Raw genomic sequence first — 24,231 nt, 5'->3', positions numbered from 1 at the left:
GGGGAGAAAGAGACGGAAGAGGGGGAGAGAGAGTTAGAGAGGGAAATAGAAAGAGGGAGAATGGGATAGAGGGAATGAGAGGGAGAGAGAAAGTGGAGGGAGAGAAAGATATGGAAGGTAGGTCACAGGTGTTCTGCTTCATGTCTCCACAGACAGAACTCATCAGCTGCTCCCATTAGACGTTAGAGAGAGATAACACAGTGATGGTCAGCAGGGTTTGCTGCAATAACTGCTCTCTCTCAGTAATTCTCCCTGTTCCCGTGTCCCAAGTTGTGCTTTACTGTGGGCATAATGATGGGACACCAAGAAAAACACTCAATCATCTTTTAAAAATGACCAATGAAGTCAATATAAAAGCTCATACTGACTTCAAATGTACACATACAGATACAATAGCCCGACAGTTAGACAAACAGTCATTCAAAATTATGGATGGGGTTTTTTAATGCTCTTATGGGGCTTAACCCTCTTTCTGTAGCATAATGCAGGTTGCAGTAGAGGTAGTCTATATTTCATAGGACCCCAGAATGCAGGAGTGCTTTACATATTTACCATCATAATATTTAACACCATTATGATGATGATGATGATAATGATGATGATTATGGTGATTGTAATGATTATGATTTTGATGATGATGATTATGATGATTTTGGTGATGATTATCATGATCGTAATGATTATGATGATGATGATGTTAATGATAAATCTCACTTCCCTGGGGAATCACCGGGTCATTACATTCCTCCAAACTGGAGTGTTTTTAAAGGTGTACGCTGGGTGTCAACAGTGTGTGTGTGTGTGTGTGCGTAGGTGTGTATGAGTGTGCATGTGGGTGTACAGTGCAGTACGTGTAGAGAATCCCAGAGACCAACCTGAGCCCAAAGCCATGGAGTCCAGCACAGAGGTGCATGGAGAGATGGCTCTGCTTATGCATGCATGTTTCAGTATGCGAAGGGAAGGTGTGTGTGTGTATGCGTGTGCGTGTGTATGAGTATGCGGGTGTGTGTGTGTGTGTGTGTGTGCGTGAGTGTGCTTGTGTATGTGTGTGTGTGTATATGAGTGTGTGTGCGTGAGTGTGCGGGTGTGTGTGTGTGCGTGTGTGTGTGTGTATATGAGTGTGCATGTGTGTGCGTGCGTGTGTGTGCGTGTGTGTGTGTGAGTGTGCATGGGTGTGCGTGAGTGTGTGTGTGTGTATGCGTGTGCGTGTGTATGAGTGTACGTGTGTGTGTGTGTGTATATTAGAGCGTGTGTATGCGTGTGTGTATACGAGTGTGCATGTGTGTGTGTGTGTACGTGCATGAGTGTGCGCGCGCGCGCGTGTGTGTGTGTGTGTGTGTGAGTGTGCGTGGGTGTGAGTGAGTGTGCGTGTGTGTGTGTGTGTGTGTGTATGCGTGTGCGGGTGTGTGTGTGTATATGAGTGTGCATGTGTGTGTGTGTGCGTGCGTGCGTGAGTGTGTGTGTGCGTGAGTGAGTGTGCGTGCGTACGTGCGTGTGTGAGTGAGTGTGTGTGAGACACTCACAGCCTCCTTGCAGCTCTGAGCCTCGCAGCTCAGATAAATTACAGCCGCACCACCCTGCATTCCCTGCAGCTCCCACACCCATACCCCGGAATAAAATACTCTTCTGCTACATTCTCTGTCATATTTATTACCGTATAAAATATACTCACACTTTCATCTCTTTAACTCCAAAATATACACACACAAATACATTTACACTGACATCATTTGTATGAAACTCGTCAATTACGACTGATTGATCGATTACAACTGAACTCACTTACTCACTTACAATGGCTGTGCTATAGATTTGTTCAAGGGATATATGAATATATACTGAATTACAAGATAACTATATAACAATAACAGTAATGCTAAGAATAATTTATGAGAATGTAGGAAAGGGGCCACTGGCTCCTGGCGGCCCTCACTGCTGTTTGAGGAAGAGAGCGGCTCCACACTGGATCCACTGGTCAGGGCTCCCTCCGCAGGGCACGTCGATGTTGGTGACCACGCGCACGCGCTCTGCGCTCGTGTACACGGGCAGGGAAATGCACTCCTCAGGGGTGTAGCAGCCGCTGGCACTCTGTTTAACACCACAACACACAACACAGAAACGCTGGTATTCTGTTTAACATCACAACACACAACACAGAAACGCGGTTATTCTGCTTAACATCACAACACACAACACAGAAACGCTGGTATTCTGTTTAACATCACAACACACAACACAGAAACGCTGGTATTCTGTTTAACATCACAACACACAACACAGAAACGCTGGTATTCTGTTTAACATCACAACACACAACACAGAAACGCTGGTATTCTGTTTGACATCACAACACACAACACAGAAACGCTGGTATTCTGTTTAACACCACAACACACAACACAGAAACGCTGGTATTCTGTTTAACACCACAACACACAACACAGAAACACTGGTATTCTGTTTAACACCACAACACACAACACAGAAACGCTGGTATTCTGTTTAACATCACAACACACAACACAGAAACGCTGGTATTCTGTTTAACATCACAACACACAACACAGAAACGCTGGTATTCTGTTTAACAGCACAACACACAACACAGAAACGCTGGTATTCTGTTTATAACCACAACACACAACACAGAAACGCTGGTATTCTGTTCAACACCACAACACACAACACAGAAACGCTGGTATTCTGTTCAACACCACAACACACAACACAGAAACGCTGGTATTCTGTCTAACACCACAACACACAACACAGACAAGCTGGTATTCTGTTTAACACCATAACACACAACACAGAAATGCTGGTATTCTGTTTAACACCACAACACACAACCCAGAAACGCTGGTATTCTGTTTAACAGCACAACACACAACACAGAAACGCTGGTATTCTGTTTATAACCATGACACACAACACAGAAACGCTGGCATTGTGTTTAACATCACAACACAGACACGCTGGTATTCTGTTTAACACCACAACACACAACACAGAAATGCTGGTATTCTGTTTATAACCATGATACACAACACAGAAACACTGGTATTCTGTTTATAACCATGACACACAACACAGAAACACTGGCATTGTGTTTAACATCACAACACAGACACGCTGGTATTCTGTTTAACATCACAACACACAACACAGAAACGCTGGTATTCTGTTTATAACCACAACACACAACACAGAAACACTGGTATTCTGTTTATAACCACAACACACAACACAGAAACACTGGTATTCTGTTTATAACCACAACACACAACACAGAAACACTGGTATTCTGTTTCACAACGCAACACAAAACATAGAAAAGACCAAGATGGCAACAAGCTATGATACTAACACGCAACCGCTATGGTGAATTTTATACAAGTGGTGGGGAAGATTGAAGGAAATATGTTAAGACCCAGAAAAATAAATAAAAGGAAATTAAGTTACACCAAGAATAGGAAATACATGAGATCAGTGAGCTAACAGGATATAGGGAATGAAACATTCCACAAAGCCTAGATCAAGAACCTGCATTTCCTGACAGAAGATAGGCCAAAGTTTGGTTGTGGAACCAAACCTGACTGGAACTATGAAGGTGAGTAGAGTGGTTGGACACAGCCCGGGACTCATCGCCTCTCGACTGCACCGTGCTTTGGTTGTTCTCAAGAAACCAGTTCCGTCGAGCAACACGTTATAAAAGGTTCACGTTACTATGGATACTAACACTTTTCCAGTTGATTAATTTAAAAAAAAGTTACTAATTTATACTCTTGGCGGGTTACCATGGATACGAGCACATGCCAAGAGTATAAATAGTTACAGAAAATGAATTCGATAATCACCTGGCGTGACAACACCTGGTGTGAAAAAGCTGAGAGGAAGAGCGGTCTACAAGAGAGCTTCAGAGCCGAGTCGCCGCTCTGCCTGCTGGCCCAGGCAGGGCAAAGTTTGGGCCGACTCTCCGGGGTTCGCCCTCACAGGCCGCCCATCAGTCACGCTACATCACAGTCACATTCACTTCAAAGCCCCACGGTCAGGATGCCGTCAGAGCGTGCGTGTGTAAATGGTGAATATATGCAGCGCTCATTAGAGAAGAGCACCTGTGTGGAGAGGGGCTGTTAAACAACACACAGCCAGAACAACATCTGGACAGTGTGCTAGAAACAATATACAGCCAGGACGACGTCTGGACAGTGTGGAACACACACCACACAGCCAGAACGACATCTGGACAGTGTGCTAGAAACAATATACAGCCAGGACAACGTCTAGACAGTGTGGAACAAACACCACACAGCCAGAACGACGTCTGGACAGTGTGCTAGAAACAATATACAGCCAGGACAACGTCTAGACAGTGTGGAACACACACCACACAGCCAGAACGACGTCTGGACAGCGTGGAAGAACCATTACACAGCCAGAACGACGTCTGGACAGTGCGGAAGAACCATTACACAGCCAGAACAACGTCTGGACAGTGCGGAAGAACCATTACACAGCCAGGACAACGTCTAGACAGTGTGGAACACACACCACACAGCCAGAACGACGTCTGGCCAGTGTGGAAGCCGAGAGAAAGAAGAGAGAGGGGTGAGGGGGAACTATTTTTCTGTTTTCGTCCCACATTCCCATGGTGGCCCAACTGTTTGTCTCTCTGCTGGACAAAGGCATGAGCGCGTTCCTCTTCCCAGGTCACATGTGCAGTTTCCTGCGGCGGTCTGAGGGTCGTCTGCCTCAGCGATTCCCGCACGGTCAGGGGACGGGAGTCCCTGGGACTGCCGGAAAAGTAAAAAAGGAGAAAGAAGGAGAAGAATGCAGGCTCTCTTTGAGCCAAGAACCGGACAGGAACCCCCCAGCTGAAAAACAGGAGACGAGGAGACACGCGAACAATGGGGAACTGGCTGGGCTGCGCCCCGCTCCCTCCACCCACAGGGGCCAACGGTCTGCCCTCCGACCCTACCGGCCTGACCCCCCCCCCCCCCCCGGAGACAGGCTGCGCAAACAACCCCGTCTGCAGGTGATGTCACAGGGGGAGGGGGTGGACACGTGGAGACAGCGTGCCACCCTGAGGGAGGCAGAGACGAGCTTTAGGCCAGGGCTCATAGGCTCTCTGTCAGGGAGGAGGTGTGCGGCACCTCCAGGGTGACATTTCGCACAGCTACAAAAACCAGGAACAGACACAGCACCGCAAACTTACCAAATAAATAAATAAATAAGTACATCCTTGTAAGTTCTTCCGTATTTACATTAACAGTGTGTCCATAAAGCTACTTCTGAACTGAAAGAAAAGAGCTTGGCCGATCTCATTATGTTCCATTACAGGTTCAAGAAAACTTTTTTTTTTTTCTCCTTCTTTTAAAGTTAATGAAATCAGCGTTTAATCGTTTGGAGTCATCCCAGCCCAGGGTATACTGACATAGCTATAATAGCCCTAATACCTGAGTGTGACTCCTCTTTAAAAATGACCTGCTATCATGAATCATCTGGACTTAGGTGCTGGATGAAAGAGCCTGATCAAAGAGCATTAAGTATGCTGCGTTTGAATGGAGAGGAGATGCAGTGTGTGAGGTAGATAAGGTTCTATTGATACCAGTAAGGTCAAGTGCTTAGAGAGCATGTGCGTGTGTCAGAGTGTGTGTGGGCGTGCCTGCGAGTGTACATGGGTGTGTGTGTCTATGTGTGTGTGCGTGTGTGTCTATGTGTGTGTGTGTATGTGTCCATGTGTGCACGCGCGTGTGTGTGTGTGTGTGCATGTATGCGTGTCTACGTGTGTGTGTGTGTGTGCCTGTGTGTGTGTATGCGTTTGTACGTGTGTGTGTATGCGTTTGTACGTGTGTGTGTCTATGTGTGTGCATACCTTTCTACGTGTGTGTGTGTTTGTGCGTGTGTGCACGGGTGTGTGTCATTGCGTGTGTATGTGCATGTGTGTCTATGTGTGTGTGTGTGTGTGTGTGTGTGCGTGTGTCTATGTGTGTGCACCTGTGTGTGTCATTGCGTGTGTCATTGCGTGTGTATGTGTATGTGTGTCTATGTGTGTGTGTGTGTGTGTGTGTGTGTGTGCGTGTGTGTGTGTCTATGTGTGTGCACCTGTGTGTGTCATTGCGTGTCATTGCGTGTGTATGTGTATGTGTGTCTATGTGTGTGTGTGTGTGTGTGTGTGTGTGTCTATGTGTGTGCACCTGTGTGTGTCATTGCGTGTGTCATTGCGTGTGTATGTGTATGCACGCTCCCGTGTTTGAGCAGGACAGAGAGCAGAGGCTGAGGGGACAGCACAGTACCTGAGGAACCCAGGCGATGTGGCAGGCAGGCACGGCCGACACACTGGGGGAGTCGTGCTGGTTCTCAGACAGGCGCTTTCCATCAAAACTGCAGCCTTCCAGCTTCAGACCGCCAATCTGCCACACAGGAGCATCAAATATTTACACCTCCCAGCCGGCAGCAAATGTCACAGCTTACACTAACCAGCTGCTGTGCTCCTGGAGAAGGGCGCCCCCTGTGGGGCGGGGCAGGGTGAACCCCGCTAACCGCACACAGACACAGGAGAGAGCCGCCTCGAAATGCCATTTACAGTACCCCCCCCCGGACACCAAGGTCGAACATTTCCAGAACTCCAGTAACCTCATGATGATCACTCTACAAATGCGGCACTTTTTCCACATAAACTGCAATCACTGTGGAGGAAGCATAGGAGTTTGCACAGAATGCGTTTGCTCTACACTACACAATCAATCACTACACACTGCAGTCTGCTGAAACACATACTGAGGAGTAAGTAAGGCCCTTGGAACAACACACAGTTCACAGTCACCGGTACGCACGGCTGTCACGCACATCTGCGCCACGCTGGGACCGCAGATATTGCGTACGGCCGAACGCGGCGAGGGCTAATTTAGGTTACAGCGGGTGAGGGCGGGGCCCCTGTGGCCCCCTTCTGTCCGCGGAGATGAGCGGAGCGCGGGGCCGCTGGAACGGCGAGAGATTCGATTAGCCGTCCGAGCGCAGGTGCCTCAGCCCCACCGCCATGCATCTTGGCGACAGGCAGGGTTATGAAACAATGCGCAATCACGCAAAACGGGGGAAACTGATCCTCTCTTCCTGTCTGGGAGCGGGAGATGCACGATAAGGAGCGGCCTCCAACCCTGCCGCTATCTTAAATATAGAGAAATACCCTTGATTGTCTTCCTGTGATAAGCAAAAAAAAAGACTTTCCTGATGAGTGTGGTACCGGGAACGCAGCTTGCATTCCTGCCCGCTTTTGGTTTGCGTTTCCGTGAAGTGGGACGAGAACCAGACCGGAGCCAGGGGTGGAACATACTCTTCCTCTCCAGAATGCTAAGGCTAATTTATACTAAAAAGTGTTGCTGGCCAATCACGAAGGTGCGGCACGACTTCCCCATGTACACTACGGCGAAGACCTGCCGGATGGGTTCTGTTGTCTCCATGGTAACGAGACGGCAAAGTACTGACCATTTATTTATCATTTGCAAACTGTCCAACAACAATACGCAACAAAGATTGATGGTGTCCAGACATAAAATTGCAGTGGCGTCAGGCGACACTTCCCTCAGTTCAGAATACGTCATTTTTGACAAGCAATATTTGCCGAAAATTTACACTTGATCCCTAAAAGCCATCCAGCAGCACCAAGTGAAGAGTCCCTCACTGCCTCTACATGCCTGCTATTAATACAGAACTGTCTGAGTTTGAAGTGCTTGTGAATTTACGTGTATATAATGTGTGAATTTATGTGCATATTATGTGTGAATTTATGTGCATATTATTAAAGTTGCCTGCCTGAAGGCTTGTTTGAGAAAGAATGAAACGAATGAAACATGGAGACGGTTTCATTGACAAGGTGAAAGCTTTTGTCTTTAAAGATTACTGTCGCCCTTTTTTCTACTATTTGTCTAAACAGCGAGCCCAAAAATCATATGCTAGATAGGTTTAAATGTTCTTGTTTTAAATGAGCATTGGTTTAAAATTAGGTACTTGCTCAGCTACACTGATGTTTAAATCAATGACCATTCCCTGACTACATACCCAGTACCACACTTGGAATTAAACAGCAGTAAGTGTTTTTGTTGCGTTTCCTCAATAGCAAACCAGGCAGCACACCAGTACAGTAGATTATGCACGAGCAGTAGCTCCCGCCGTCTCTCATTAGAACTCCGATTAGAATGTTTGCAGTTTATCGTGAATTTTAGCATCTACTGTGAATTTCAACAGCTGCCTACATCGTAATGAGTGACGTCTGTAGGAGCCATGTGAGCACTTAAGATACGTCACTTATTACGCTGTAAACAGCTGCTGAAATTCACAGCAGTTGCTCAAATTGTATTCTCTAAAACAAAACACAACATTTCCTGTTTGCAGTCACCATTTAAGGTAAGTGCATGCAGACGACAGCTCCCAGATTCCTCTTTCTAGGATGAAAAAAAAAAGGTTTCTTTCAGGCTAATTTGGAATTATACCTGAGGGTGATTAACCTGGGAGGTAAACTGGACAGAGGTATGACGTGAACTGGACAGCTACAACAGCCGTGTGCTGGTCTGGTGTGAACGTGTTGGGGTGTGAACATGTTGGGGTGTAGCTGTGCTGGTCTGGTGTGAACGTGTTGGGGTGTGAACATGTTGGGGTGTAGCTGTGCTGGTCTGGTGTGAACGTGTTGGGGTGTGAACATGTTGGGGTGTAGCTGTGCTGGTCTGGTGTGAACGTGTTGGGGTGTGAACATGTTGGGGTGTAGCTGTGCTGGTCTGGTGTGAACGTGTTGGGGTGTGAACATGTTGGGGTGTAGCTGTGCTGGTCTGGTGTGAATGTGTTGGGGTGTGAACATGTTGGGGTGTAGCTGTGCTGGTCTGGTGTGAACGTGTTGGGGTTTGGGGTGTGAACATTGTGGTCTGGTGTGAATGTGTTGGGGTTTGGGGTGTGAATGTGTTGGGGTGTAGCTGTGCTGGTCTGGTGTGAATGTGTTGGGGTTTGGGGTGTGAACATTGTGGTCTGGTGTGAATGTGTTGGGGTTTGGGGTTTGGGGTGTGAATGTGTTGGGGTGTAGCTGTGCTGGTCTGGTGTAAACGTGTTGGGGTTTGGGGTGTGAACGTGTTGGGGTGTAGCTGTGCTGGTCTGGTGTGAACGTGTTGGGGTTTGGGGTGTGAACGTGTTGGGGTGTAGCTGTGCTGGTCTGGTGTGAATGTGTTGGGGTTTGGGGTGTGAACATTGTGGTCTGGTGTGAATGTGTTGGGGTTTGGGGTTTGGGGTGTGAACGTGTTGGGGTGTAGCTGTGCTGGTCTGGTGTGAATGTGTTGGGGTTTGGGGTGTGAACATTGTGGTCTGGTGTGAATGTGTTGGGGTTTGGGGTTTGGGGTTTGGGGTGTGAACGTGTTGGGGTGTAGCTGTGCTGGTCTGGTGTGAATGTGTTGGGGTTTGGGGTGTGAACGTGTTGGGGTGTAGCTGTGCTGGTCTGGTGTGAACGTGTTGGGGTTTGGGGTGTGAACGTGTTGGGGTGTAGCTGTGCTGGTCTGGTGTGAACGTGTTGGGGTGTGAACGTGTTGGGGTGTAGCTGTGCTGGTCTGGTGTGAACGTGTTGGGGTGTGAACGTGTTGGGGTGTAGCTGTGCCGGTCTGGTGTGAACATCGCTCGCTGAAGAAGGAGAGGAATGACAGCCGCCAGTGATAAGGGCAGAGCAGCTCAGAGGAACGGGGCCAATTTCACTCCTTCGAGCAGGGTGGGGAAATCTCCCCCATCGATTAAAGGGCTGTGAATGGAAGGGGAGGGATGGCGTGGAGATTAAAGGATGAGTAACCAGCCCGAGTCTGACAGGCGGGACAATGACAATGAGATCACCGGGGCTGTAGGAATATCTCTCTGAATTCCCCTCCTCCCGGGGAAAAGCAGGATTAAGTCACAGGTTCCTCTCTGCTGGCCTCCGTGCCGCGGTGCCGGCCAGTTGCGACCGGTCCGGACGGAAGGGGCGGGAATACCGGAGCCAATTCCCACCCGACCCCACCTCGTTCCCACACGCAGAGATGGAGCGATAGCCCTGAACAATGGAGCAGACTCTTATCGGTGACAGGGGCTGGGTTATGGGCTGCCCGCGGCTGTCCTGTGAGAGGAGCTCTGTGCCCAGTGTCCTGTAGCTTCCCCGCGCTCAGGACCGCCCTTTACCCTGGCTCGTACCTTCACTTGGAGCTTCGCCTCCGCAATTCTGCTCTTCCAGGACGCCACAAACTTCAGACTGTCCATGGAGCAGCCCATCGCCCTGGAAACAAGGAAGAGCGCACTGGAAATCCAAACCTCAACACACAAACAACACGCAGTAAATCCAGAGTATTTTGTCCCAATCACCTGGGTTAGCTAATTAGCGCAATTATTCAGCTAGGATGTAGAACTACTGTAATTAGCTGGCTGAGTTCATGGGTGGAAAATGGACTTTACTTTACGACCCCTGGACTCTCTACCTCTGCTTGCTACCAATCTTACGTAAGTATAATAATGAGAAGCCCTAGTAGAAGTACAACAGGAGGGTAGTTGCTGCTTCATAAGGGCAGGAGAGCATGTTGTGACAGTGGCAGGCAGATCTCTGGGGCTCACCTGGCAGTCTCCTGTCTGAGCGCGTTGAGGAAAGTGTCTGGATGGAAGAGTTCACTCAGGTCCAGAGTGTCTGACAGCAAGCTCTGTCTCTCCGCCCTCTCCACCCAGCTCTGTAGCACAACACAGCACAGTCACTGAGCATGGGATACGCTATGCAACACACACACACACACACACATGCACACTCTCTCTCACACACAAACAGACTCAGACACAGATACACACACACACATGCACATACAGACTCACACCCGCGCACACACACACACTCACACTCACACTCACACGCACACTCCCCCTGAGCTGATGGGGGCTGAGAGGTTAATTGAGGACAGACTGGCTCAGGGGGGCGATTTGATGTAGAAATCAGGAGCTGATCCAGAACAGGCTGGCCATCACTCAGCCGCTGTCTGTCTGGCAGCTACTCAGCTGCAGCGCATACCTCCACGTAATTAAACACTTTTATCAACTCTCTGTTTGCCGGGCCCGGGAAGCACAGGCGTTTATTTTTGCGCTGTCCTGGTTTGGTTGATGTCTGAGCACTTTACAGAGCACTGTGCTGAAATGAGGGTGTGTGTGTGTGTGTGTGTGTGTGTGTGTGTGTTGAGTGTGTGTGTGTGGGCGTGTGTGTATGTGAGTGAAAGTATGTGTGTGACTGTGAACATGTGATTGCGTGCGTGTACATACGTGTGTTTGCTTGCAGTATGTGTGTATGCGTGTCTGTGTGAATGTGTGTGTGTGTGTGTGTGTGTGTGTGCCTCCAGGCCTCACCTCTGCCCCAGATTAAGTTCAGAGCAGAGATTGGGCTGCAGGTCTGGACAAGTGCCAGCTCGCCCCTCACCCCTACTCCCCATCCCACCCGCTCACCCCTCAACATATCTGCCCACAATCAACCCAGTAATGCCTTCAGAGCAGGGAGGCCTACACGCATTCCAGAAGGAATCCGTGATCGAAGGAGTCACATTTTCACTCATTTCCTCAACAGCACCCCTCCAGAAAGGTGATGCTACAGACAGAACTGTGTGGGAGAGAGAGGCTGGAGGCGGCACTCCCACTGTTCTGAAGTTAGACAGGACAGCCAATCAGAGCCCTGAGTATGAATCAGAGCGAAAGGGGCCGGCCAGTCACACGGGCAGATACAGAGACAGGGCCAGCCGGGCAGACGGGCAGACACAGAGACAGAGACAGGGCGGGGGGTCAGGAGCAGTAAAAGTCAGGAGCAAAATTAGACGGAAACATTAGTGTCACAATCAGGCCCAGAGAGAATCGATCACAGCCCGACCTCGTATTCAGAGGAAGTCAGAAAGGCTCAGGAGCGTCCCCGCCTCTCGCCCGACGGGACCAGCGCTGGTACAAAGCATCACGCACCGTCCCAGGGCCGCGGGGATCGACCAATCATCCGCCAGAGACGGAATCTGTCACTTTCCATCCAGGAGCATCTCTCTGTCGCTGTCATTGCCAGCGAGCCCTAATCTGTCTTTCCCTGACCCGCACCTGCTCAGAAAGCAGAGAGAGCCGTCAAGCCCGAACGGCCTTCGTGTGACATCCGCGAGCTGACCCCTGACATGCATTATTCATGGCGCGTAACGGCGGTAATGTGGGCGCACTGTATGCAGGAGCAGATACCCGAGGCCACGCAGAGAGGGAAGGACACGGAGGAACTGAACAGAGCAGAAGGGTCGCAATGCAAAAACCCAAAAAGTAAGTCCATCTTTACAAATATTTGAGTCTTATATTTAGACTTAAAATCTAACTTCTGTTACTTTTTTTGCTAAATAAGACAAAAAGGCTGCCAATGAAATGAGACAGTTTGACACATTTCAAGATTTGCCAATCGGGTAAGACAATTCCACTTGTCAAGCACATAGTAACAAAAAACAAGCTACTATTTGCTACTTGAGAGAGAAAAAAAAGATTTACGGTCTCATTATAAGACTAAGACCCGTGTAAAGACACTTTTTTGCAGTGTGAGGATCCAGAGGTGGGGTCTTAATCACAGAGCGCAGAGATAGCGGTGTTTGGGACCGGAGAGGTCGTGTGGCGGTGGGTCACGGAGAAGGGGGGCGGGCGCCCTGCTGTGAAATCGTTCCGACAGCCGGGGTAATAAATGGGCACCGGCAGTTCCATTACAGAGAGGGAAGGGGCCGTAATGAGCAGAATTAGAGCTGCTTAGTCCTGCTGCAACGTGCCCTTGCAGTGCGGCACGCCCGATTAGTCGCAGCAGTGTCACAGACACGGCCTGGTTCACTGGCCTGCTCGGTGGATGTGCGCACACATGGCCATGCTGATTGGTCAGCTCGGTGGACATGCACAGTCATGGCCCTGCCGATTTGTCAGCTCGGTGGACGCACACAGACACGGCCCTGCTGATTGGTCAGCTCAGTGGACATACACAGACACGGCCCTGCCGATTGGTCAGCTTGGTGGACATGCACAGTCATGGCCCTGCTGATTGGTCAGCTCTGTGGACGTACACAGACACGGCCCTGCTGATTGGTCAGCTCAGTGGACGTGCACAGACACGGCCCTGCTGATTGGTCAGCCTAGCGGACGTGCACAGACACGACCCTGCTGATTGGTCAGCCTAGTGGACGTGCACAGACACGGCCCTGCTGATTGGGTCAGCTCAGCGCACAAGCGCAGACATTTCCCGGCACCTCGGTCAAAGCAGCAGCAGAAGGGTGAAAAGAGGGTAAAAGGAGGCTGCAATACTGTCGCTCATCAGGAAAATGAGCAGAAGCACTGCAGGGCCTGAGCAGAAGGCCAGAGTGCCCCAATTGTGCACTCACTCACTGACTGGCAGCTGGGCTACCAACCCAGAAACAAACCCAGAACTCTGAAACTATGTGCTGTCATCTGTAATTTCAGGCGGCAGTTCAGAAATAGTAATCTATCGTTTTTTTTATCTGGGCGTGAGACTCCCCAGAGCTTGCCTCTCTCGTCATCCCAGACCTCTCCTTCAGTACTAACAGTGGGCCGGTTGGTCTCAGCCAGTGTAATTTCATGTCTATAAGTGTAATTCCGAGAGTGAAACCACATTAGGCTCCAGATAGATTTGTGAGTTTTCCCATTTGAGAAAATCTGATGCTTATCTGGGTTTAAGCCCGCGGGGGTGTGTGGGGGGGGGGGGGGGGGGCTGTGTGACCCAGGCGGCGGCTCCCTCCAGGCGAGATTAGCTGTAATGGGGCTTTTTCGGAGAGAGCCTCAGCGACCGCAGCCCCCCGCCCCCCCCCCCCGTCGCCGCGCCGCAGGGTTATTCCGCTGATGAAAGGGCCGCTCACAGAGGAAGAGAGGGGGAACTTCACCGTCCTCTGAAACGGGCTATATCCCAGGGAGGCGTTTTATCTTTAAAGACCCGGGCGGATTAGCCTCGCTCACGTCCCCCCCCCTGGGGTTCGGGCGCCGGCCTCTCCAGCGCAGGGAGCAGGGGGACGTTAGCCTGGGCGCTAATGAAGAACACCGCATCATCCCGAAGAAGTTCATTACCGTGGGCACGTTCTGCTACACCGGACAATGAGATTCCTTTTTCAAACAGAGCAGAACAGAGTCTTTTTTCCCCCCCCCTTAAAAACCCAAATCAAAACAACCAAAATCATAACTAAGATTTGACAGCAGCAGCTGCCGAATCCAACTTTCTGCAATTAGCTCCATGAATCGATGTCTCCATGTAGACAATTTGGAGAAAGCTATTTATCCAATGAGACCTGGACAGGGAGTGTGCAATACTGTCAGGATTTTTAGATGAAACGCATGAAAGATCGGTTCAAATAATATCCCAAGGAATTTCATCGTTACAACTGGACAGATCTTTATCTCAAATTCCAATGAAAATTTGAGAGAGATTTCAGTGCGGTAACCTTGAGTGAGCGAAACTGTGACAAACTCAGACTTGAAGACCTGTGACATTATGCAACCTGTACCATTATGACTGAGACTAAGCAGGGCTCAGCCTGCCTAGGTATTCAGATGAGTTCATCAGAATGTTGGTGAAACTGGTACTAGTAGTCAAATGTATAGGGGGCGTCACACATTTGATCCAACCCACGCATAAAAACGTTCAACAACAGGACACTGCTGGAGGAGATGAGCTCTTCAAAACGAGACGTTAAGCCCTATTACACATTAAAGACTGTATGGCACATACCACAAAGAGTAGTATTCTCATTCTTGCCAAATTCCCAGCCCTCACAAACCCTCCCCCTTGAGCACTCAGACACAACAGTTAGCAGGCACCACTTCAGTAGGCCCTATAAATCAGGGGTGGTAGACAGAAGTCAGCCTCCTATCACTGCAAAGAACTATCAGAGCCACAAAAGGTGAACCCAAGGATAAGTCTTAGACTCTATTGGTAATTGCTCGATGCTAATGGTGCATTTACTCCATCAGTCTTTAGTGGGATGAAAGTTGGCACAGGCTTGATCTGCAGTGTGCAAACTAGCAAATCTGAAATGTTGGCTCGGAGAAAGCCATAAAGAAAGTTGCTTCCCAAATAATGTCAGCCTTTTCTACCTCCAAAAGAAAGTCTACATAAAACTTTATTGCAAAAGTTCAGAGCGACACGTGGGAATATAACCCGCAAGTAAATTCTGATTTATTTCTGTCTGTAGATTAGGTATAGCTGGGTTTACATAACAAGCTTAATAAAGTCAAGGCACGCGAAATGTTGTCCTTGTCGGCATTAGCAGTGACACGCTTCCCGAGAGATTCAAAACGAACACACAAATAGAAACCACAAGCTACTGCCTGGAAATCCACTGGCCATGCTGTGCAAATGGGTTTAATGAGAAATGTGATAGGCTCTGTTGGGCAAGCCAATGAAGCCCTTAAATGGTGTGCAGCCCTTCTTATTAAACATCAGAACAAACACCTCCTTCATGGGGGACAGGTGTCCGAGATAGCCAGGGGTGGCAGCGCTCCAGAACACACAGAAAGAATTCCGTCTTGGCGGGAGGCCCAGTTGCCGTGGGAGACGGCACGCGGGCGGTTGGTAAGAGCCTGACCCAGGCTACCGCAGTCGGGCCCAGGGACGGCTCAGCTTAACCAATCATATTTGATTGAGCTTCACATTGAATACCGATTTGGATTTGACATGATTTGACTTTACAGTTAAAATGAAGATAAGGTCAACTTCCAGCCCGTGAAGGGAAATTTGACTTGGACAAAGGCAACTGGTGTTTTAAAAAGACTATATTTTATTAAGTCTCATTTTGGACAGAAGTCTCAGTAGATTAGGCCTCATTATTTATTCTGTAGAAATGAATTTAGCAGCCAGTTCATTATAAATAATATATCTGATTATGAAAAATGTTTTTGATCTTGTTGCACAAACAACTCACACTATATGTCTTCCACAAAATTAACCCAAAACCAGCAGTGGCAGCCAAAAAAAACCATGACTGAGTTACCAGGAAGTAAAACAAACACACACAAATGTCCACTAAACCCAGACTGAAGTATTAAAGTAATATTTCTGCAAGAATTACATCACTAGGATTCTTAATATTAAAAGCATTCTTCTAAATTCATTATATATTGCAATTATATGCACATGTCATTATACATAGTGGTGTGCAAAAGCCTTTTTCAATTAATATCTAAGTGAACCTGACCTCTAAATGGTACAAAGTTAAACATGAAACAACGAAACAAATTTTAAAGCAAGATTACTTTTTATTAAAAATGTTTAGTTTTAAAATAATAAAAAAAGGAAAAAGTCTTTCAATTCTCTTTTGGAATTTTTCCCCATTCTTCCTAGCAGGACACCTCTACCTCAGAAATATACTTCAGCCTTGTTGCAAGTGGCATGTTTGTGATCTCTCCACAAATTTTTAATAATATTCAAGTCAGTGGACTGTGCTGGCCATTCCAAAACCTTCATCCATCTTTTCTGGGAAGTATTTCATGGTCGATTTCGAGGTATGCTTTGGATCATTGTCTTACTGGAATACCCAACCTCTCTTCAACTTCAACGTCTGGACTGACCTTTGAATATTAGCCTCTAGAATTTCTTGATTTTTGGTGGAATCCATTCTTCCTTCCACTCGCACAGTATTTCCTGTGCCCCCAGCTGCCACACAACCCCAAAGCATAATGGATCCATGCTTAACATTTGGCAAGGTGTTTTTCTCTACAAAGACTTCACCCTTTTTTCTCCAAAGATACCTTCTTTGGTGCTGGCCAAAAAGTTCAATTTTGGTTTTGTCAGTCCAAAGCACATTGTTTGAACGGTTTCAGGCTTTTCAATGTTTTCTTTTGCATACTTCAGATGGTCAATTTTGTGTTGAGGTTATAGGAAAGGCTGCTTTCTGGGAACTCTGCCATGTAGGTTGATTTCTGTTTGAAGTATGTTGTATTGCGGTCCTGTGAACTGTTAGACCTGTGTCTGCTACTCTTTTTATTTGCAGCTCTTTTGCAGTGCTGTGTGGGTGTTTTCTCACCAGGTCTCGACCCATTCTATCTGAAGCTTTTGTTGGTCTTCCAGACCTTGCCTTCAGACTTCAGCTGTTCCATTTATCTTCCATTTTCTGATAATATTTCTGGCATAAGAAATGGGTAGTTTGAAACATTGAGAGAGTTGGATACACTAGAAGGCCTGGGGTTCAGCCCTGGAATTATACTCACCTGACTAACTGAAGCCAAAGGGAAAAAATCACCTGGTCTGGGCTTTAGTGATCATCTTCTTAAAAAGTAACAAACAAAAGTAATAAAGAATAAAGGGTTCCCACACTTTTGCACAGCATTTTCCTTTCTTATAATTTATAAACAGTTAAAAATGAAAATAAAAAGCATCAAAATCTTGCTTTAGAATTTGCCGAAAGGCCTCACTGTACCATTTAGAGTTCAGGTTTGCTTTTGTTCGCACTGATTCATTGTAACAGACATCTAAACGGGGGTGCCCAAATCGCTGCACCCCGCTGTAGCCGTAGGATATACTGGTATTTCTGAGACACCCTCGGCCCTGGAGAAAAGGTGACGGAGGACAGCGAAAAGGCGGCAGCTGGCGGCGGTAAGCGGATTAGGAGTGTGACGGGCCCGTCCCTTTCACGGGAAGCATTAAACGCATCAGCGCCCCCTCCGCCCCTGCACTCCTCTGCCCAGTGTAAACACACCTGTGCGAGTGTGTTTGTGTCGCAAGTGTTCTGTCCAAACAGGGCCTTGCAGGAACGCACGCTGACCACCCAGCTCCACCGGAACTGAGGAGGGGAGGCATCTTCCTTTGCTTCCCGTCGCAGCCCCGACTCGGGAAACCTCAGGAACCGGGTCAGGAAGCGAAGGAAAAGTCGCGCTGATGTCACAGGGCCGGGGCAGAAACCTTAGATAACTGAGAACAGCTGAGCAGACGTGTCGGCGGCTGTCAAGCGTTTAACCCCCCCCGGCGTCATCGCGTCCTGTCGTCAGCGCGCAGGCAGGACAGATGAGGTTAAAGATCGACGGCGACCCCGTTTAACCGCTCCTGGACCGCGCACGCACGTCCCCGGGCCGACCAGGTCCTGATTCCGGGGCGCCGGAGCATGCGGTTTCACCCGGCGGTGAGACAAAGGGCGCAGGTGTTTAAACGGACAGTGAGCGATGTGCGCGTGCACCAGCAGACCGGCCGTGAGTAATCTGGAGCTTTTACACGGAAGGACATCCGCTCAGGAGCCGGCGGTCCTCACAGCCGTGAAGAACGCCGAGACCTTGGGGCTGCAATCTTTCGCCCCCGAACCCTCCCCTTCCCCCACAGCCGATAGCCCCCTCTGATTAAATAAGAGGGTAATTACCCGGGAACGGGAGAGTCTTATGGCCAGGCACACATGCAAACTCTGTGGAGCCATTAATTGTTCATTATTATTATTATGATTAAAATTGACACTCACTACAGTGAATTTAAAAAAACAATACATGACTCAAGACATCAACGTCTGATCTCTACTGTATGCAATGAGAGATCCTGTAGAAAGAAATAACTTTATTAAGCTTTATTAAGAACACTTATGAACATTTGTAAAAAAGCCCTGTAATCTGACTGCCAAGTAAACATTTTTGTGCGATAAACATGTTTGCTGCAATCAATGTTAGGTCAGTTGGCACGTTATTCTGACTCCAGGAATTAAAGCCTTTTCTTCTCTCTGGTAAAAATAATAATAAAAGGACAGATGACTTGTTTATCATTTTGGGGAAAGCAGAAGTGATTGTACGTCCCTTAGGTGATGTTGCGATGAGAGATAGCCAGAAATGAATAATTCACAACAGACCATCAGAGACGCTTAATATTCAGCCAGCGGCGCTTCATTCAAGGTCGGCCTGTTCATTCAATTGGATTCTTGTTATCCGTTTAATTATTTTTTTATTTTTTTATCTGATGCGTCTTACAGATTTTTATTAGGACTATTACGTCCTTTTGTAAAATGCTTATGAAAGCTTTAATGGATGCTACTAATTATAAAAGTCTTTTCTCAGTACTGGCAATAAAACACAGACGCAGAGATTTTGCACTAGGGCCAAACATCTTAGAAGGGATTGCAGAATCGAGCGGTCCTGTAGCTGGAGGTGCTTGGTACGTGTTAGCCAGAGGTGCTTGGTACATCTCAGGTGGAGGTGTTTGGAGGTGTTTGAAGGTGCGTGTCAGGTGGAGTTGTTTGGTGTGTGTCAGGTGGATGTTACATTACATTACATTATTGGCATTTGGCAGACGCTTTTATCCAGAGCGACGTACAGTTGATTAGACTGAGCAGGAGACAATCCTCCCCTGGAGCAATGCAGGGTTAAGGGCCTTGCTCAAGGGCCCAACGGCTGTGCGGATCCTATTGTGGCTACACCGGGATTAGAACCACCAACCTTGCGTGTCCCAGTCATTTACCTTAACCACTATGCTACAGGCCGCCCTGTGTTGGTGCATGTCAGGTGGATGTGTTTGGTGTGTGTCAGGTGGAGGTGTTTGGAAGTGTTTGGTGTTTGTCAGGTGGAGGTGTTTGGAGGTGTTTGGTGCGTGTCAGGTGGAGGTGTTTGGTGCGTGTCAGGTGGAGGTGTTTGGAGGTGTTTGGTGTTTGTCAGGTGGAGGTGTTTGGTGCGTGTCAGGTGGATGTGTTGGTGTGTGTCAGGTGGAGGTGTTTGGTGCGTGTCAGGTGGAGGTGTTTGGTGCATGTCAGGTGGAGGTGTTGTTTGGTGTGTGTCAGGTGGAGGTGCTTGATGTGTGATTTAGCTGCAGGTGTTTGGTGTGTGATTTAGCTGCAGGTGTTTGGTGTGTGATTTAGCTGCAGGTGTTTGGTGTGTGATTTAGCTGCAGGTGTTTGGTGTGTGATTTAGCTGCAGGTGTTTGGTGCATTACCTGTATAGCGAGAGCACAAGCCATCACAGCTCTTAAGTACTGCATGGGGTCCTCCGGTCCCTCCCACTTACTCTGCCAGCCCAGAGGACACTGTAGAGGAGAGGAAGAGAGGGACACTCTGGGAATCTATTCCCGCTTAAAGAAAATTGCTTCCTTAATGTAGGTATAGGAAAGCTTCCAGTATCTAGTGCTGATTCCAGACTTTCGATTGCCCTTGCAGTCTGATATTGGCATTTGTCAATTGAGGATCAGAGTCGCACCAATGAAAGTCAAGGAAGCCATTATGAGGCTGTTAAATAAGAACAAAAAAAAACAGTCAGAGACATGGGCCAAACAATAGGCTTACCGAAACAAATTGTTGGAACATCATAAAGAAGAAAGAGAGCACTACTTATCAAGCTGCAACCTGGCCATCCTGTTTTTGCAGCTAACTAGTGGTTTGCATCTTACAGTGTAGCCTCTGTAGATCTGTTTGTGAAGTCTTCTGGGGACACAATACTGATCTGTCCGACAGGTTTTTGGGAGGTTTTCTTCATTATAGCAAAAATAGTTGGGTCATAGAGTTCTCCCACTGCCTACCAGCCTCTTTGCAATTACTTAGCACACCAGTGTCCTCTTTCTTCTTAATGATGTTCCAAACAGTTTATTTTGGTAAGCGTATTGACCTACGTATATGACTGTTCTTTCTTATTTCTCAGCCTCAGTACAGTAAAGTGCCATATTATTAATCAACCACCTACCTGTGTATTTCAGACAGTGTTATGAGGCAAATCATATGCATACATATATACATTTCTGTAAGCAACTTTCAAACAAACAATAGTGAATTGTTGTTAGTGAAAAAACACTATACTGTTTAGTGAGTGATGACTGTCCAGTGATAGCTAATTGGTATACACTGGTATCCTGGAACAAAGATGTTTCAACATATTCCCAAAAACAGACCAGAGACCAGAAGAGAGATCCTGGAGAAAGAAAAAAGTCATGTGTAAGGATGAGAGAAAGAGAGAGAGAGAGAGAGAGAGACAAAGAGAGTGAGAGAGCCAGAGAGGAAGACAAAGAGGGGAGAGAGGGAAGAGAGGGGGAGAGAAAAAGAAAGAAAGAGAGAGGGGGAGAGAGAGAGAGACCAGGACAGGGAAGAGAGAAGGGGGAGACACAAACACAGAGAGAAAAAGTGCTGTGGGGATTTGGTATGCGTTAACGGACCCACGGAGCAGCAGCACTGCTGGAGGGGATTAATCTGATATCCCTCATGTGAGGAGGCTTGAGAATCTCCGGCTCCGCTCATCCCTCATTCTCTCAGCAGCGCGGGAAGATTAACATTCGGCCCTGCTCGCATTTGTCAAACCTGCACTGCGGCCGTCCTGTAAGAGCGCAGGACGCGTACGCACACGCGTGAGCGTGAGTGTGTGCTGGCTGCCGGGCCCACGGGACACCGCAGATGTGAGGGGAGGCAGACCGGGTCGTTACAGAGCGCTTAAACGCCGCGCTATCCCCACCTGGGCGTCTGGGCTCTGTCGAGAGTCCACCTGCATGAGATGTGCTCTTACGAGGCCTCCGAGGCCTTTCAGCCAATCAGCTCCGTCGGAGAGCCCACAGCCCCAGAGGCCAACCAATGGCGGGTCTCTGTGACAGAGCGCTCAGACGTCACGCGGCGCCTCGCCACCCCTGGACGAGCCTCCGATTCCTCGGTTTTTAAAAAAGGAGCACGGCATCGTGGGAGATCAAGGTCACCAAGAACGGCAGAATCTTTCCTTTAAACTCTTTTAGACTTTTAGAGGAGAAAACTTCTGGGGAAAAACATGACAAAATGGTCGCTTTCCCCAACTACTGTTAGACAGCCCAGATCTGTTCCCCTTCTTCATATGCACATAGACCAGCCCCCACACCACAGGCCAGCAGGTCTTCAGCTCACTTCAATTAACATCTACAACAGCCTTTCAACAGGTCTATCGCAAAACATGAAATAATATCTTTAGAAAAATGCCCTTAAAATGCATTCTAAGTAAAAGTATTAAGGTGATGGAAGGGCTGGGTGTAATCTTTGTGCCTTCTCTCGCGCTTCACTAAACCCCTTCCTTGGTGAGAAAGTGTATCGGAGCGGAGCTGATTATGGTAATTACCAGGGAGGTAAACAGGATAGTTTCGAGATTACACTTCCTGAAGCATTGTGAAGGATCTGACAGGCTCCTCTCTCCGGCTATGAAGAGGCCGCACACGCCCTAATGTTTGGGAGTTTCTCGTAACGAGAGCTTCCTGATTTGACGTCCTTGTCATCCGCCGAGTTTGAAGCTGATGGGTGTTTGACATCTAATCAGGAGGAACGATTCCACCTCTGCCGGGAGGGGCCAAGTCGCGTCTGCTGCTCCGAACAGGAAGAGGAGACGACCCGAAAAAGAACATCGGGGAAAAAGGGCCGGCGATCGCGTGCGGGAGAAGACTGCTCCGATGACTAAGCGGATTAAATTAATCAGGAGCGCAATCAAAGCGTGAAAGCTGAACGCGGGCGATCTCGTTAGATTGTTATCAGCCGTCTCCGAGCATAATTGAGGAAAGCAATCTTTTAAAAATGCCGGAGACGCGGAGTTAACAAAAATGAAACGAAAGTGCCGTGACCAGAGTGGCAATTACCCGACACAAAACATCAGGAGTCATACAGAAGTCTGAATACAACTTTTAATTCAGATCAAATCAGGCCTTAATCTGGTGTGACGAGCACTGATGGAAAGTGTTTAGACATGAACGGGTTGACGTAATTGACCTCGGTCGACAGTTGTCAGGGCAAGGAGGTGAGGATGACCATGTAACCGTCTCCTTATTGGCCTCCGCTGGCTTCCTATTGCTGCACGCATCCGCTTCAAGGCCCTAGTGTTGCCATTTCAGGCTGCTAAGGGGACTGCACCACCTTACATACAATCCTTAATCACTCCCTACTCCCCAGTAAGACCACTCCGGCCTGCCAGCTCTGGTCGCCTTGTGGTTCCCTACGAGCACCTGGCGGTCGAGCTGCACGTTCACGCCTGTTTTCCGTTCTGGCTCCTCAGAACTATACCTCAGAACTCAGAACTTAGTCCTCCCTCCTGATTCCCCCCCACCCCCTTCCTTCCGATATCCATCTTGTGTAATTCCAATGACTGTATTTTTGTTTAGAACAGCCCTTCATGCGTATTTTACTAGTTATGGATTTGACGCTTTAACCTGTGGAAGAAGCTATGCACTTGTGAGTCACTTTGGATTAAAAGCATCTGCCAAATTACTAAAATGTTAAAATGTAAATGTCTTCATCCACCAGAGACGTGAACGACAGAGAGAAGCCACCACGGCCTCCCTGGAGCGACGGCTGTAAAGGCTGCATAGGCCCGTCGACCCCAAGAACTATAACTACAGCAATAACCGCGTGAGCATCCACCCTGATGAACCATAACGTTCAGTAAATGGTGGCACCACCCACGCCCTGTCGTCATGAGCCATTTGGATAGATCCTGATTGGCTGTCAGCATTTCCATCACTCATGCAGCTGGCAGAAATGCCCTCTGAAAGCGATCCCGACGATATCGTTTGTCACCGGCATTATCGTTATAGTTGTGGCGCGGACTCCACTACCCACTCGAGCTGGAACGATTTAGAAAATGACTTGTATGATTTATAGTTATTGTTATAGTTGACGGGCCTTTAGAAGCAGGCCGGGCACCGTGACCGGGCGTAGCGGGTACGAGGCCCCCGCTCTCTCCCTCACCTCCTGGTTGAGCAGCGCGGTGGCCAGCTTCTGCACCTCCGCGGTCAGCAGGGACGTCCCCCGGATCACCTTACTGAGGGCGGCCAGCGATTGGTGGATGCTCTGCACCAGGCGCACGGCGTTGAACTGCTCCAGGACCACGAACGAGAGCACGGGAGAGCCCTGGCTCTCGCTGGGCGGGGCCACCTTCTGATGGATCAGAGACGAGCCCTAAAAGAGCAGGAGAGAGTGAGAGAGAGAGAGAGTGAGAGAGAGAGAGAGAACACCCTGAATGACAGACTGTATAATCCTCTGCTGACCAATGCTCTTCTCTGTCACCTCTGCTTCAGTCACGGCGATAAAGCACCCTGAAATTGAAAAATGAAATGATTAAGAGACGGAGGAAGAGGGCAGGAGAAAGGAGAGGGAAAGGGAAGGACAGTGAGGGATAAAAAAAGGTGGAGGACAAGGCGAGAAGAGAAGAGGTATGTGAGGGGTGTCCTGTTCATAGGAGAAGCATCCAGCACACAGAAATATACATAATGACGCTTCAGGTAGACATAACAGGAAAATCAAAGCAATCAAATTCTTTTCAGTTTGTAAT

General features: G+C 48.4%; 1 protein-coding gene across 5 annotated transcripts in view; it reads right to left on the bottom strand.

Annotated features, from left to right (window-relative positions):
- Positions 1-1,630: 1,630 nt before the first annotated feature.
- dync2h1 (dynein cytoplasmic 2 heavy chain 1) overlaps positions 1,631-24,231 on the bottom strand; it is a 169,881-nt gene continuing 147,280 nt past the window's right edge. For all 5 annotated transcript variants that reach the window (XM_061216771.1, XM_061216770.1, XM_061216768.1 and 2 more), the window contains exons 85-90: positions 23,649-23,858; positions 19,913-20,002; positions 10,606-10,715; positions 10,192-10,273; positions 6,297-6,413; positions 1,631-2,088 (exon numbers count right to left, since the gene is read on the bottom strand). In XM_061216771.1, coding sequence (XP_061072755.1) covers positions 1,930-2,088; positions 6,297-6,413; positions 10,192-10,273; positions 10,606-10,715; positions 19,913-20,002; positions 23,649-23,858 — 768 coding nt within the window. In that variant the 3' untranslated portion in view covers positions 1,631-1,929. The remainder of the gene's footprint in view (positions 2,089-6,296; positions 6,414-10,191; positions 10,274-10,605; positions 10,716-19,912; positions 20,003-23,648; positions 23,859-24,231) is intronic.

The sequence above is a fragment of the Conger conger genome, chromosome 13 (assembly GCF_963514075.1).
Source record: "Conger conger chromosome 13, fConCon1.1, whole genome shotgun sequence".
In the NCBI taxonomy this organism is placed as follows: domain Eukaryota; kingdom Metazoa; phylum Chordata; class Actinopteri; order Anguilliformes; family Congridae; genus Conger; species Conger conger.
Note: the sequence above shows the minus strand (reverse complement) of the source record. Positions and strands in the feature narration are given on the sequence as shown.